This window comes from Mobula birostris, chromosome 1 (genome assembly GCF_030028105.1).
Source record: "Mobula birostris isolate sMobBir1 chromosome 1, sMobBir1.hap1, whole genome shotgun sequence".
In the NCBI taxonomy this organism is placed as follows: Eukaryota; Metazoa; Chordata; class Chondrichthyes; order Myliobatiformes; family Myliobatidae; genus Mobula; species Mobula birostris.
In genome coordinates this window covers 8,926,705-8,943,217 of record NC_092370.1, presented here as the reverse complement: position 1 = coordinate 8,943,217, position 16,513 = coordinate 8,926,705, and the positions used below count along the sequence as shown (strand labels likewise).

General features: G+C 41.7%; 1 protein-coding gene across 1 annotated transcript in view; it reads right to left on the bottom strand.

Moving 5' to 3' along the window:
* The window catches only part of pou6f2 (POU class 6 homeobox 2), a 688,493-nt gene that overhangs the window by 646,075 nt on the left and 25,905 nt on the right, over positions 1 to 16,513 (bottom strand). Inside the window, exon 2 of the mRNA XM_072239558.1 lies at positions 11,120 to 11,294. Within this exon, the coding sequence (XP_072095659.1) occupies positions 11,120 to 11,294 (175 nt within the window). The remainder of the gene's footprint in view (positions 1 to 11,119; positions 11,295 to 16,513) is intronic.

Here is a 16,513-nt window from a genome sequence, read left to right as displayed (position 1 = left end):
ACTCCAGAAAAAACAACCCAAGTTTATCCACCTCTTGTTATATCACACGCCCTCTAATCCAGGCAGCATCCTGGTAAACCTCCTCTACACTCTCTTCAAAACCTTGACATACAGTAACTGTATGCAATACTCCATCTGCAGCCTAACTAGAGTTTTATAAAGCTGCAACATTACTGACTGACTTTTGACCTCAGTGCCTTGACTAATAAAGGCCAGCATGCCATACGCCTTCCTAACCACCCTCTCAGCCTCTGTAGCCACTTTCAGGAAGCTATGTACTTGGACCACAAGATCCCTCTGCTTTTCAAGAAGGTACATATCAAGCGGCCACACTTTAAACTTGGCCGCGTTCAGCTCCACCTGCCGTTCTTTCACACCTTGGCCACTGGGAAATTGCACTTTTGCCAGACGGAGCAGAGGTGCTCAACACAGCGGTCTCCCAATTTACGTTGGGTCTCACCAGTGTAGAGAAGGCTGCACTGGGAACACCGGATACAACAGATGACTCCAAAAGATTCACAGGTGAAGTTTTGCCTGGAAGAAGTGTTTGGGGCCCTGAATGGAGGTGAGGGAAGAAGTAAATAAGCAGGTCCGAATTCCCTTCTTGAGCTCTTTTTGGCTTCTTTATAATCTTCAAGGGCTCCGTTTGATCTTAGCTTCCTAATATTTATCTACTTTTCCTTTTTCTGCTTTGACTAAATACATCACCTCCCTCGACATCTCTTACTTTGCCGTCTTTCCTTCTGACTTGCCCTGTACTCTGGTCTTTAAGCACTCTCCACATGCTGGATATGGACTTACTGAGAAGCAGCTGCTCCCAATTAACTCTCCCTATTTCCTGCCTAATGCACACGTAATTTGCTCTCTTCTCCAATTTAATACTCTCGCATAAGGTCCAGACTTATTTTTATCTATAGCTACCTTAAAACTTAAGGAGTTCTGGTCACTGTTCACCCACTGAAAGGTCAGTCACCTGGCCAGGCTCATTACCCAACACTAGATCCAGTACAGCCTCTCCTCTTGTTTGACTATCTACATATTGATTTAAGAAAGCCTCCTAGATGCACTGAACAAATTCTGCCCCATTTAAACCTCTTCAACTAAGAAGGTCCCAGTTTATATGAGGGACGTTGAAGTCCTCCATGACACTGACCCCATTGTTTTTAAATCTTTCCTTGGCAAGACATTGCCAAGGTCCATAATGAGTATTTCTCTTCAGTTGCTACCATGGAGAAAGACAAAGACTTCAGATGTAGGAAGAGTAAGTAACATTGTCATGGACATACTCTGCATTACAGTCAAGGTGCAGGGTATCTCGTGCCTCAAAAAGGTAAACAAATCTCCAGGGCCTCAAGAAGACAGGATACATCCTTCATGATATCTGCTGACTTCTTGAGTCATTGTCTTTTGAAGATGTCCTCATTGTGGAGAAGTTGGATGCCATGACAGAACTAACTGAGTTTACAACTCTCCACATCTTTTTCCAATCCTGTGGACCGGCCCCTTCATAGCAGCCAGTGATGCTAGTCAGAACGATCACAGTGTGTAAGTAGTAAGCTGCTAGTCTCCATGGCCCTCCATTTTTGTTACATCCATGTGCCTTTTAAATTGTGTAATGTGGATGGGAAACTGGTTGGCTCAGAAAAAACAGAGGCTTGGAATAATGGGTCATCTCCAGGCTCCAGGGGTGCGTAACCAGAGAACTACCCTAGGAATCGGTTCTTGGCTTTCAACTGATTAAGGACCTGAAGAAGGGAACAGAATGCAGGGTGTCCAGTCTGCCAGTGTTACTATACATTTGGAAGGGCATGCTGTGATGAGGACACTGTGATTCTGCAATGGGATATCGATACCCTCAGTGACTGGTCTGAATGTATGAGGTCATGCACTTTGGAAAGAGGAATCAAACGCAAACGCTGCAATTTAGAAGAATGAGGGGGGATCTCACTGAAACCTATGGAATATTGAATGGCCAAGGTAGAATGAACATGGAGAGAATTTTTCCTGTAGTGTGGGAGTCTAGGGCCAGAGGACACAGCCTCAAAATACAGGAATGTCCCTTTAGAATTCCTTTAGCCAGAACGTGGTGAACCTATGGAATTCATCGCCACAGACTGCTGTGGAGGACAAGCCATTGAGTATATTTAAAGCAGAGGTTGATAAGTTCTTGATTAGTAAAGCAATTAAAGGTTATGGGGAGAAGGCAGGAGAATGGGGTTGAAAGGGGTGATAAATCAGTCATGGTGGACTGGCAGAGCAGACTCATTGGACCGAATTGCCTAATTCTGCTCCCACGTCTTATCATCTTAACCTGCCTTTTCCTCAGTTTCCCAGTAGCTTTTTTGGGGGACGGGAGGGGGGTCTACAGCACAATCTGACCAGAGTGATTGCAACCTTCCTATATTTGAGTTCTACCCATATAGATTCAGTGGATGAGCCCTCCATTGTGTCCACTCTGAGTGCAGCTGTGATTAGTAGTATAACTCTCCCACCTCTTTTATCTCCCTCTCTATCTTTTCTAAAACACTTAAACCTTGGGACATTAAGCACCCATTCCTGTTCCCTTCTCTATCAAGTCTCTGTAATGGCCACAACATCGTAGTTCCATCTACTGATCCGTGCTCTGAGTTCACCACCTTTACCCATTATATTCCCAGCATTAAAATACATACACTTCAATCTTTCCACCCCATCGTATCTATCACCTTGCTCCTCTCTGTTTTTACTGGCCTGTCATCTACCTTCCTCTCCATCCCTCTGCTTTCTGACCTAGTGCTCTGGTTCCTATTCCCCCTGCCAAATTAGTTTAAACCATCCTGAATAGCACTTACAAACCTTCCAGCCAAATATTGGTTCCCTTCCAGTTTAGGTGCAATCTGTCCCTCTTGTACAGGTTAACCCTGCCCCAGAAAAGGTTCCAATTATCCGAGAATCCAAAAGCCTTCCCCCTGCACCAGTTCCTCAGCCACTCCTTCATCTGTACTATCATTCTATTCCTGTCCTGATGAGCATGTGGTACCGGAAGTAATCTAGATATTACTACCTTGGACGTCCTGCTCTTCAGTCTTTCCTGACTCCCAATACTCGCTGTCTAGTACCTCTTCCCCCTTTCTACCTACATCAATGTGCACCATGACCTCTGGCTGTTCCCTCTGAGCCGCACTGACAAGCAACCCAAACTACACACTTGACTTAACCCCAATCACAGGACAATTTACAATGACCAATTAGCCTACTAACCGGTGCATCTTTGGACCGTAGAAGAAAACCGGAAGACGGGGAAAAGCACACGCATTCCATGGGGAGGATGTACAGACTCCTTACAGATGACGTTGGAATTGAACTCCGAACTCCAACGCTCCGAGCTGTAACAGCGTCGCGCTAACCACTACATTACTATGCTGTCCACTTTGCAGCCCCAGAATCTTCTGCCCATCCCTCTATTTCTACCGCTCTACCGAATTTTGCTCTTCCCCGCTGAGGTTCAGAGCCAGCCACTGTGCTACTAGCCTAGCTGCTGCCGCTGCCATGCCGTGATGGCCCAATGGGTCACCTCCCCCCCCCCCACCAACATCTCCGGCAACAGTATCCAAAGGGATACTTTAACATCTGCCGGATGATGCTGAGGATGTTCTACGAGTCTGTGGTGGCCAGTGCGATCATGTTCGCTGTTGTGTGCTGGGGCAGCAGGCTGAGGGTAGCAGACACCAACAGAATCAACAAACTCATTCCTAAGGCCAGTGATGTTGTGGGGATGGAACTGGACTCTCTGACGGTGGTGTCTGAAAAGAGGATGCTGTTCAATTTGCATGCCATCTTGGACAATGTCTCCCATCCACTACATAATGTACTGGTTGGGCACAGGAGTACATTCAGCCAGAGACTCATTCCACCGAGATGCAACACTGAGCGTCATAGGAAGTCATTCCTGCCTGTGGCCATCAAACTTTACAACTCCTCCCTTGGAGGGTCAGACACCCTGAGCCAATAGGCTAGTCCTGGACTTATTTCCTGGCATAATTTACATATTACTATTTAACTATTTATGGTTTTATTACTATTTAATTATTTATGGTGCAACTGTAACGAAAACCAATTTCCCCTGGGATCAATAAAGTATGACTACGACTATGACTATGATTGCTATTTCAAGTATAGGGAAAATCCAAGCAGGCATTGTCCACTGAGGTTGGGTGAGATTCGAACCAGAGTAATGGGTTAAGGGTGAAAGGTGAAATACTTAAGGTGGTACCTGAGAGGGAAATTCTTCACTCAGTGGGTGGTGTGAGTGTTGAACGAGCCGCCAGCAGAAGTAGTGGATGAGGGTTCAATTGCAGCATTTAGGAAAAGTTTGGAAGGGTACATGAATGGAAGATATTCGCAAATCTGTGGTCCAGGTGTGGGTTGATTGGACCGGGCAGAAAGCTTGGCACAGACTAGATGGGCTGAAGAGCTTGTTTCTGAGCTGTAGTGCCCTATGAATCTATTTGTTACCCCCAAAGCTTCAGCAAGGCTCTATAGGCACAAGGAGTCCTATCACTTTTTTTTAAAAAAGATGGCTCAAATCTTTTTTTAAAATCCATTTCCAAAAAAATTCCTGAATTCAGGCGGCATAAATCCTATCATAATCTGAAAAGTATCTTCCTAAGTTTATTCTACTTAAAAACATTTAGAGTCAGAGTCATAGAAAGGTACAGCACAGAAACAGGCCCTTCGGCCCATCTAGTCCATGCTGAACTGAATAAACTGTCTACTCCCATTGACCTGCACTGGGATTTTTTTTTAGAAAATCACCTTTGGGTGTTCCAAATCATACTTGGGTTGTCGCCACCTCAGACAAGATTAGTAATATAACTGTAATTTATAGTTTGTCTTTTTATACATTGCACTGTACTGCTACCACAGAACAACACATTTCACGACATACGTCAGTGATATTAAAACTCATTCTGATTCTGATCTCCCCAGTACCCATTAAATCATTAATAATTTTCAATCCCTCACATATTTCCTGTGTCTCCCTCAGCATGAACACCATGTATCCTTCAGGATTCTAAGGTGGGACAACAAAGGGTAAAAAATTGCTGCCAGCTATCGCCTCAGAGCTAAATGTTAAAGCTATTTATGGTAGCAGATATTCCCATCTAACTCCAACGCCAACAATAAGGCAAATTTTGCTGTTACAGATACATGGGGAAATGTGCAGCATTCTGTTCCGTTTACACAAGGTTAAGGCACACTTAATCAGTCACATTTCCAAACCTGCAGAATAATGACACTGCAATGGTACGAGAACTGAGCTTTTACTCTGTTGGTTAAAAAAAATATGAATTATACACCCGGTGGCCAGTTTATTAGGTACAGAGGTGGAACCTGCTGTAGCCTTCTGCTGCTGTAGCCCATCCACAACGTATGATACGTTGTGCGTCAAGAGATGCTCTTCTGCACACCACTGTTGTAGTGTATGGTTATTTGAGTTACTGTCTCCTTCCTTTCAGCTTGAACCAGTCCAGCCATTCTCCTCTGATCTCTCTCATTAACAAGACACAAAACTGCCGCTCACTGGATTTTTTGGCACCATTCTCTGTAAACCCTAGAGCAGGGGTTCCCAACCTTTTTTATGCCATGGACCCTTACCATTAACCGAGGGATCTGCGGACCCCGGGTGGGAAACCCCTGCTCCAGAGATTGTCGTGCATGATAATCCCAGGAGGTCAGCAGTTTCTGACGTATTCAATCCATCCCATCTGACACCAACATTCATTCCACCGCCAAAGTCACAAAGTCATTTCTTCCCCATTCTGATGTTTGGTCTGAACTTCTGACCATACTGCATTGAGTTGCTGCCCCCGATTAGATATTTGCATTAACGAACAGGTGTTCCGGTGCACTAATAAATGGGTGTTACTATGCCACGAAGCGCATATACAAACGAGGTACTGGGTTCAAACTTACAGCAGAAAAGTTTGCGACTGGAAGAGGAAAGAGACAGAATGAGGGTATAATTGTTTCACAGCAGAAAAACAATTAAGTAACAATTGATTAGGAGACCATGTTTCCACCATATTTACTTTATTTTTCTGCATCTCAATGGAAAAATGAATTTGGTATGGTGCAAACTGACTTGTTTTGTTGTCATCATGTCTGCACCATTGCTGAAATATGATTTCTCACCAATGTGTTCTGAAGATAAATGGGGGGAGCCAATTTTTATTGGTAATTTGAGGGAATACATTTAAAATTGTTGCTTATAAACCCGAGGTAAGAATGTTTTAAAGGGAGATTAGCTTTATTTGTCACATGTACATCGAAACATACAGAGAAATGTGCCATCTTGTGTCAAATCTGTTGAGCAAAAAGTTGTGCTGGAGGCAGCCCGCAAGTGTCACCATGTTTCAAAGGCTTAGGTGACAGGAAAGAAAGTGATTCCGGGATAAAATGGCCTCTTCCTCACAAAAAGTCCATACAATGGCAAAGCAAAGCCAAAATTGCACAATCCATTCCCCTCACAAAGTTATAAATTAAGCTGCTCTGCACTTGGTATGTTTGGGTGGCGGGGTGGAGATATGACCCTACCAAAGGAGGTGTACGGCTCTGCTAGCCTGCAGGTCACCCTTGGGCAAGGTGTAGCACCCGCTGAGCAACCCCCCCCCCCCGCGATCAGGATCACGTGAAGCCATGGGAGCAGGCGATGGATAGTCGTGTGAACAGCTGGTGCAAATCACAAGTCCCGATTATGTGACCACTGACACCAGGAAGAGTATTGATAAAGTCTGGGGTCACCCATCTTGTAAAGACACTGCCCAGAAGGTGGCAATGACGAACCACTTCTGCAGAAACATTTATCATGAGCAATCATGGTCATAGGAAGACCACTGACATGAGAAAGTCTGCAGATGCTGGAAATGCAGAGCAATGCGCACAAAATGCTGGAGGAATGCAGCAGTTCAGGCAGTATCTGTGGAAATGAGTAAACAGTCCACATTTATGGCTGAGACCCTTCATCAGGGCCCTGATGTGGGCAATCATAGAAAGACCATGGCCGCCCAAGTCATACAACATGGCACATAATGAACTGACGTGTTTGATATTAAGACAATTTTGCAATAATAGAAAAGTTCCTTACTAATATTACCACTAATTGCGCAATAGAATCTTGTCAATATTTCTATATTAAAAGATTCTTTTCTAACTGAATCACTGGTGTGCCTTCTTTGTGGCATATTTAGTTGATGAAAATTAAAGCTGCTGAGGTTTGTCATAAATTCCTATGTTAACATGTTTAACATAATACTGAAATATGCAGGAATATTGTATTATCAAACAGTATTTGACATTAGTCACTTCAGGAAATGCTCTGAGAAGTGTATACAATTTACACAAAAGAGCACTGCAGAGGAAAGAGACGTAGAGGTTTAGGGATGGAATTTCAGAAATGGGATCTAAGAAATTGAAGGTAAACATAACACAGTTTTAAAGTTGAGGAAACCCAGGATAAAAGCTAATGAAAGTAAAGCTCACACTTCAGAGATGAAAAACAAACTCACCTCTGCATTACTCAGAAATGGCTAATCCAAGGGGGCAAAATTTAAAGGTGATTGGGGGAAGATATGGGGGGAGGATTGTCAGAGGCAATGTGTTTTTTTTACACAGAGAGTGGTGAATGCATGGTATATACTGCTCGGGTGGATAGAGGCACATGCACTAGGGGCATTTAGAAGCTTCTTAGATAAGCACATGGATGAAAGGAAAATGTAATAGGAAAGGGTTAGATTGATCTTAAGATTAGCACATTGTGGGCAGTAGAGTCTGTACCATGCTATAGTGTTCTATGTTCTAACTATGTAAATTTGCTTACTTATTGCCCATTGTCACTGGTGTTTAGGGCAGAAATGAAGATCCTTCATCTCTGTCTCTCCTTAACCATCTTCTCTATTGTGCCTCAGGTGTGGATCAGGGTCCACATTTCTGCCTCTACAGTAAGGTGCCAAGTTGCCTTTGGTCTCCTCTGGTTTCTCCACCCCTCAGGGGTCCAATGAAGTGCTGTCTTGATGTTGGCGTTGGCCTCTCTTCTCATCACGTGCCCAATCCATCTCCACCAATTCCTCATGATGACTGTGGCCATGTCTTCTTGGTGACACTGAAGGAGCAGGGTGTGGTTGGAGATCTTTCTTGGCCAGTAAATACGGACGATCTTCCAGAGGGTCATAGTGTGAAATGATGACAGCTTAGCAAGATCGCGCTCTGTCATGTGCCAGCATTCTGACCCATACAAGTGTGTGGACAGAACACAGATCTGTTACAGCTTTACTTTGGCATATAGCCTGTTAGCTCAGTCAAAAGATCATATAAATACAGCAACATCTTATCGCCATTTAATATGTTAGTACAGAAACATCTTAATATGTTGCATAAAATTTTACATTGAGCATGTATGAATTGAATAAAGCCACCTGATTCACGTGTCACCAGACTCATGGAAAACACTATCAGCAGTGTTTTCTATGCGTCTGGTCTTTTATAGAGTCACAGAAAAGTACAGCACAGAAACAGGCCCTTCAGCCCATCCAGCTGCTTAACAAGATAAAATCCTACGGTGTTACAGGAAAGATACTGGCATGGATAGAGGAATGGCTGACAGGCAGGAGGCAGCGAGTGGGAATAAAGGGGGCCCTTTCTGGTTGGCTGCCAGTGACTAGTTGTGTTCCTCAGGGGTCAATACTGGGACCGCTACTTTTCACATTGTTTGTCAATGATTTAGATTTGGTTGCAAAGTTTGTGGATGATACGAAGATAGGTAGAGGGGTAGGTAGTGCTGAGGAAGCCATGTAATTGCAGCAGGACTTAGACAAATCGGAAGAAAGGGCAAAAAAGTGACAGATGGAATACAGTGTTGGGAAATGTATGATAATGCATTTTGGTAAAAGGAACAATAGTGCAGACTATTATCTAAATGAGGAGAAAATTCAATCAGAGGTGCAGACGGACTTAGGAGTCCTTGTGCAAGACACCCAGAAGCTTAAATTACAGGTTGAACCTGTGGTAAAGAACAAATATAAATGGATCAAAGATATCACAGGAGTTATCAATGGCTTCCTAACATTGGATAGTGCAATGCAGAAAAATAGAACTATATAACTGGAGCTCTCATTTAAACAGAAACCATTCTGAATATTAAGGAACACACATCGAAGTTGCTGGTGAACGCAGCAGGCCAGGCAGCATCCGTAGGAAGAGGTGCAGTCGACGTTTCAGGCCAAGACCCTTCGACAGTCCTGAAACGTCGACTGTATCTCTTCCTAGAGATGCTGCCTGGCCTGCTGTGTTCACCAGCAACTTTGATGTGTGTCGCTTGTATTTCCAGCATCTGCAGAATTCCTGTTGTTTGGATATTAAGGAAGATCAGATGGGCTGAATTGCAATTGCTACTACAACTATCCTTATGATATTCATGCCTTTGGATATACTGAAAAATTTATTAACCTCACAGCGTGACACTTTACACAGATCGCTCTCTTGTCACTTTGCCTTCCTTAAGTTTTTCCACCAGCCCTCAATGCTAACACTGGAAAAAATCCGAATGGATCTTGTTAAACTTGAGCCGTGCAAAGCCGTCCACAAATTTAACTCTGAACTTCATGTCCAATGCATGGAAATAAAACACATCCACCAGAGGGACAGGTGTGAAAGGGAGTTCTTTAAAAAAAACTGGCAAGTCTCATATTTTCACATACTTCGCCTGATGCATAACTGTGTGATCTATTATTAATCTCAAATCATATAACAGCAGGGTTTTTAATCAAAGAAATTCCCAGTTTCTGACAGCATTAAATAATCCAGATTTATTCACTTCTGACAAGAATACATCAATAGAAATTCAACTATTTTGCCATACTAAAAAAAAAGTCTGATTTTTTCCCATTTTTTACATTGTATAGAGAATGTATATTCAGCAATCCTCAACAATATCACGAGCAAGTTCAAAGTAACAGTAAAGTTAGATAAATTCCTTGATTCTTGTACAACCTCAATTACATAACTTATCAAAAAGATCAAGATGGCACAATCAGAGATATACTGTTGTTTTCTGTGTATCAGATTTAATAACATCTATCAACAATCAGCTCAGTCCCTCTACAGAAAGGGGTTCCCCACCTGGGATCTGCAGACCTTTTGCTTCATGAAATTGGTCCATGGCATAAAAAAGGTTGGGAACCCCTGTGCTATGACAGAGTGCCTTAAATTGAAATTCACATCCAATAATGAAAGAAAAAAACAAGTTCCATACTGACCACAGCAATAATCATTCAGAAATGGCAGGATTCCTCTGTCAAAATATTTGACAAATTATTGTGGATTATTTTTGTTTCTAAACACATCAAGACATTGCTGTTTGAAACGGAAGAAGATAGCAAGGCATAGCAGATGACAGAACCTCAAAAGTATTTAAAAATAACAGAATAAAAGATGCCACAAGATGTGTCAATGGCTTCCTAACATTCGGCATAACATCAAAGTGCCATTGGGATAAAACTGATGGCCTGCAAATTGTAAATATTAGACTCAGACAGCTCTCCCTTAAGAATTCTAAGGTCAAATCTCAAGTCTGCCCAGGCAACATTTTGCCTATGTTTAAGTCTCTGGTTTTAAAAAAAGTTAACAATTTTCAGATGGTTTTGAATGTTTTGGATAAGGACAGGGGTGCCCAACCTTTTTATATCATGGACACTTACCGTTAACTGAGGGGTCTGTGGACCCCAGGTTGGGAATCCTTGGGTGAGGTACTTATTGACGAAAAAATGAATTTTTTTGGGAAGAAATCTAAAATAAATTTGAGTGGCCTTAAGAAGAAAATCAGACACTGTGCAGGCAACATTTTATTTATGCTTAAGTCTCTGGTTTAAAAAAAAAGTTGAAAATTTTCAGATGGTTTTGAATTTTTTGGGTGAGGAAGATATTGATGAAAAACTGGATGTTGAGGAGAACTACAAAATTAATTTGAGTGGCATTGAAATACTGAGGCTCACTGCTCAGGATTCTGTCCACTTCCTCCCAGCACCAAATTGAAAACAGAAGCAGATTCCTTTTCAGGGAACAGGAGTATTCAAAACAAACTCACCGAAGAGCTTGCTGGGAGTGTCCTCGCTGTCGTTTAATTCCACAGGCACAAGCAGAGACTCATTTAACTCATTGTCTGAAGTGGCCGCCTTGTCCTCACCTCTCGATTCTGCATTCATTTCCGCTCGGAGGGACGGCAAGGGCTTGCTCAGCTGCTGTCCAGAAATCATAGGATCCTGGGAGAGAGAAAACGATGAGTGAAACAAGGTTAGCTTTGGCATACACTCTCCCCTTATCTAAGTCCCAGGCAGCTTCAGCTGCTATTGCTAGCTGTAGTCAAGTGAAGAGCTATTATAGATTCAATGAGTTTTCCATTACCCTCCGCCCTATTAAAGATCTACTAGCATGCAAGGGTTTCACTATGCTTTGTCAAAATACACTTTTCCAAGAAAAGCTGATTAAAGAAAACATGGAAATGCAGCCAGCATTTTATTGAGAATAAAGTCTATTTACATTTTCAAAAATTGTGTCATCCTTGTCATCATCGGATAGAATGATTGCCTTTGCCCTGACTAGTCAAAAAATGGTTTCGCTCTTCACAGGCAGATTTCTAAGGAATGCTGCATGCTGGGAATCAAATTCAATTTATAATAAAAACCCCCAATTCTGAACTTTTTGTTTTGCGTTCCATATTTATAAACTACATGAATTGGTAATACCACAAGTTAGCTCAAAAGGAAGTTAACGATTTCCCCCCACTTCAGAGAAGATCTAACAAACATACTAACTTTTAAAGTTCTCCTTCCTTGATTATTGTTTGACCTCTGTCAGGAAAAGCAGGCAAGGAAAGGGTAAATGACCTATTATTAAACTGTCTGACATTTACCTTTGATGGCTACTGCGGCTCTCGAAAACCTTCACTGATGAAAACTGGGAGGTACTAAACTCCCTGAGCTAACCCTCGTCTATTTATTGCAAAGTTTATGCCTAAATGGCTCTAAGTGAAGAACAGGTTACTGGGATTCATTCTGAACTAGGTAGAGCGCTGTGTCCACTCACCACATTGGTCGATGAATGCCTGTGGGTTTTTAAATATATTCATTTCTGAAAATAGTATTTGATATGACACATGATAATCTATGAAAATGTTAATCAATAAAAATAGTTTAAGCTATCATCAAATGCACTCCTTTAGTCAATACTAATATTGCTGCAAACAATGTCACTGTCATCAGGGCTTAATTTGCACAGCACTTAAATATTGGACTATGTGATGGTCTTCAAAGATGTAAACACATTTTCCTCTTTTTAGGACTGATGCACTCCACATGCATTTAACTGGAGCAAATTCTCTCCTTTGAATACCTTGATAGGTCCACTGGAGGGCAAAATTAATACTTAATTGAATCTCGCCGTCATCAAAATAATCAATACTTTTTTATTATTTATTCTTTACAGTCTGTTGACTATTTGAAATCTCATGGGGGGAGACTGGAAAGGATTCATGATTTTAACATGCTGTTGTTAAACAATACAATTTTCAACGTGCATTATGTTTGGGCTTGTGGTAGTCTGACTGGGTTAAGTGCACGCACTGAAAGGAAATTAATTTCTGACATCTAAGCGCAAAAAAAGAGTGGGGAAATAACCCGTAGCTGCACACATGGAAGAAGGTTGTTTCTGAAGCGTTTTATCATCCCAAGAGCAGAGCTGAGCTTTCATAATGCTGACATTCCTCATTGTGACAATCTTAAACAAGTGGAAAAGGATGAGACCGAGAGATATCATCTTTCATTGCCATCCCTGCCTCCACAAACAACATGGCAGCATTTTTATGGTGTTAATTAATAAATAAAATTGATCCCAAATTTGGTTCTGAAGATAATCACACTAATATGTTTAATCCAATATCACGGGAGAGAAATAATAAATAAAATTACTCTTCCGCTGCTTTGTGCACAGATGAACCTGTCACCACAGAGAGCCTTGTTGAAATGCTAGAGCCCAAGCAGTGGCATTTTCTAAAATCGAAGATCATTAAATTAACCTTTCGTGCTCCAAATGCCTTTCGTTGGATGTTCACGTCTGCGTTCCCAGTGTCCAATTTTATTTGCTTTTACAATGGTCTTCACTAAGCTTTGCAGGCCAGCTCGAAGCAAGGAGCATAATCTCTCCCACAGAAACACCAACTAGCAGCATACTGTTTACTTCAAGCTTACCGTTAAAAACTTTCACAACTGGATATTAATTACTACCTCAAAGGAGAGTGCTGACTGCTGACGACATAAATGTCTACTCATGGCAAAATCAAGAACTTTGAAATGAGGCCACAAATTGATAGAAGATAGTGGGTTAAAATGTAACCGTATATAAATAAACAATGCATAAAAAAAAATTAATTGCGTTCAAGTCTAAGTTTATTGTCATTCAACCGTACACATGTATACAGCTAAACGAAACAAAGTTCATCAGGTACCAAGATGCAAAATCAAGTACATACAGCACATAAAATTAATTTAATATTAACAGATTTTTAAAAGAAGTATTCTATAGATGTAATCACGAGCACTAGCCTCCGTATCCAGGGCATCTTCAAGGAGCGATGCCTCAAAAAGGCAGCATCCATCAATAAGGACCCCCATCACCCAGGTCATGTCGTGCTCTCATTGCTGCCATCAGGAAGGACAGACAGAAGCCTGAAGACACACACTCAACAATTCAGGAACAGTTTTCTCCCTTCTGCCATCACATTTCTGAATGGACATCACTACCTCACTTTTTTAAAATTTCTATCTTTGCACTATTTATTAAATTTAACTATTTAATATATACATATTAACTGTAATTCATGTTTTTCCCCTCTAGTATTACGTATTGCATTGAAGTGCTGCCGCAAAGTCGACAAGTTTCATGACATATGCCAGTGATATTAAACCTGATTCTGATACAAGTGGACAGTTCCGCTGTGTTCACTGCTAGTGAAATATGCTAGTTACAACATGTTGTAAGAAAGATTCGAATCTGACCTAATCGGACGTGAGGTTTAGTTATGGTCATGGTATACACAAGGTACTCACAGTGCATGCCATAGTCTCTTCCAAATGTGCAATAAAGTATTCAGGAACTGCTCTTGCTGGGAACACTTCACAGATTCAGCATAGCCTGCTGCACCCAATGCCACTGAGCTCAATATCCTTTCAGTCGAGCTATTTGTCTAGCTTTCAGTAGCACAGCAGAGTTCAATTGGTAATCCTTGGGCCAAGACAGCTGAATCACTTCGCTACCTATACAGTACGCCATTTTGAAGCTATTATACCTTTACACTGTCCTTTCATTGCAGTTTCTCTCGTCTTGCTGTGCAAAAACAAACTATGATGCCGATTTCTCTCACAGTTACGAAATTTGTATTGTTACAGAAATGACCTTAAAGTTTTAAAAACTGTAAATATAAGGTGATTGAAAACAAATTGAATCCTTTTTGAACATGCTCATCTTGCAAAATGTTTTGATGCAACCCACTTCAAAAATAAAGTACAGAAACAATTTTATTTTTTTTACTGCTTTACAAAACACACCACAGCAATGATGCTATATTCTATTCTATGCTGCTACCAAGGGATTTCTTGTCAAAGTCAACTTCCAAGGCTGTCTCGTGGGAATCGAGCTGTGCGCATTCTCATGAAAGGTGTGAAAATCTGATTTTCCAAAATGGATCAGTAATTCTCTATGAAGAAAAAAAAACATAATCGATAAATCTTTGCTAAGTAGATTGCAAAGCAAAAAAAAAAATTCTTCCATTGACAGCTCATTAGGAAACCTAAACCAAATGAAGCACAGTGCTGGCAATGCACCTCCACACCAAGAGCGCTAGGTACTTGCACTGTGGTAACTGCTAATTGGAGTGCTTTACCACACTAATGAGAGACATGGTGTGCAATCTGTAAATCTGTCTGAAACAATATCGTGCTGATAATTAAGTTTAGACACAGATGATGGAATAAGCTACAAAAACAGGGTTACAGTGAGAAAGAGTTTGGCTGATCATGGTGTATTTAGTTGGTTCCCCTATATGTACAGGCTTGTGTGTTAAACACAAAATAAAAATCACCAAATATTTAAGACCATATAGGAGCAGAATTAGGCTATTGGGACCATTGAGCCTGCTCTGCCATTTCATCACGGCTGATCCATTTTCCCCCTCAGCCCCAATCTCCTGCCTTCTCCCCGTATCGCTTCCTGCTCTGACCAATCAAGAATCTATCAATCTCTACCTCAAATACACCCAAAGACTTGGCCTCTAAAGCTGCCTGTGGCAACAAATTTCACAGATTCACCACTCTCTGGCTAAAGAAATTGCTCCTCATCTCCATTCTAAGTGGACATCCCTCTATTCTAAGGCTGTCTTCAGTGGTCTTCACAGTGCACCACGAACAAACATGCATGGACTAATGTCTACTTTCACCTGTAGCACTGACATTGGAGAGGGTTCAGAGGAGGTTCACGAGAATCATGAAGGGTTAAGGTATGAGGAGCATTTGTCGACTCTGGGCCTGTTCTCGCTGGAGTTTAGAAGAATGAGGGTAGATCTCATTGAAAACTATCAAATATTGAAAGATCTCGATAGGGTGAATGTGGCAAGGATGTTTCCAATAGTGGGGAAGTCTAGGACCAGAGGGCACAGCCCCGGAATAAAAGGACGTCCATTTAGATTAGAGATATGGAGGAATTGGAGGAATTTCTTTAGCCTGAGAGTAGGGAATCTGTGGAATTCATTGCCGCAGACATCTGTGGAGGCCAAGTCACCGGATATATTTAAACCAGAGGTTGATAGGTTCTTGAATAGTAAGGGCGTCAAAGGTTATGGCGAGAAGATAGAAGAATGGGGTTGTGAGGGAAAATTGTTTAGTCATTTGCTATAAGAAAATTTAATCAGGGGAATAGGCCACTTGGTTCCTTTGGCCTGACCCAGCATTCAATATGATCGTGGCTGATCTACACTGGCATCACCTCTGCTTCTGTGCCAGTGCCCAATCGTCCTCAGTACCTCAATCTTCCAAATATTTATTCATCTCCACCGTAAACGTCCAGCGTGAGAGAGCAGGTGTTAGTGTAACACTATTACAGTGCTAGTGACCTACAGTAGGTTTGATTCTGACACCGTTGGGAAGAAATGTGTCCATTCTCCCCGTGACTGTGTGAGTTTCCTCTGCGTGCCCAGGTTCTTCCCACATTCCAAACCTGTACAGGCTAGAGTTAGTAAGAAGCGGGTTGCAACTTTGGTGCAGTTGCAGGCTGCCCCCAGCGCAGTCCTTGACGCAAACAACGTATTTCATGGTATGCTTTGATGTACATGTTATAAATAAAGCTAATCTTTAAGATATTTCTTGTTACTCAGTGTAGCTGCTGAAGTAGCATTACTTTTATAATAATAATTAAAAAATGTCCTAGCTACAAT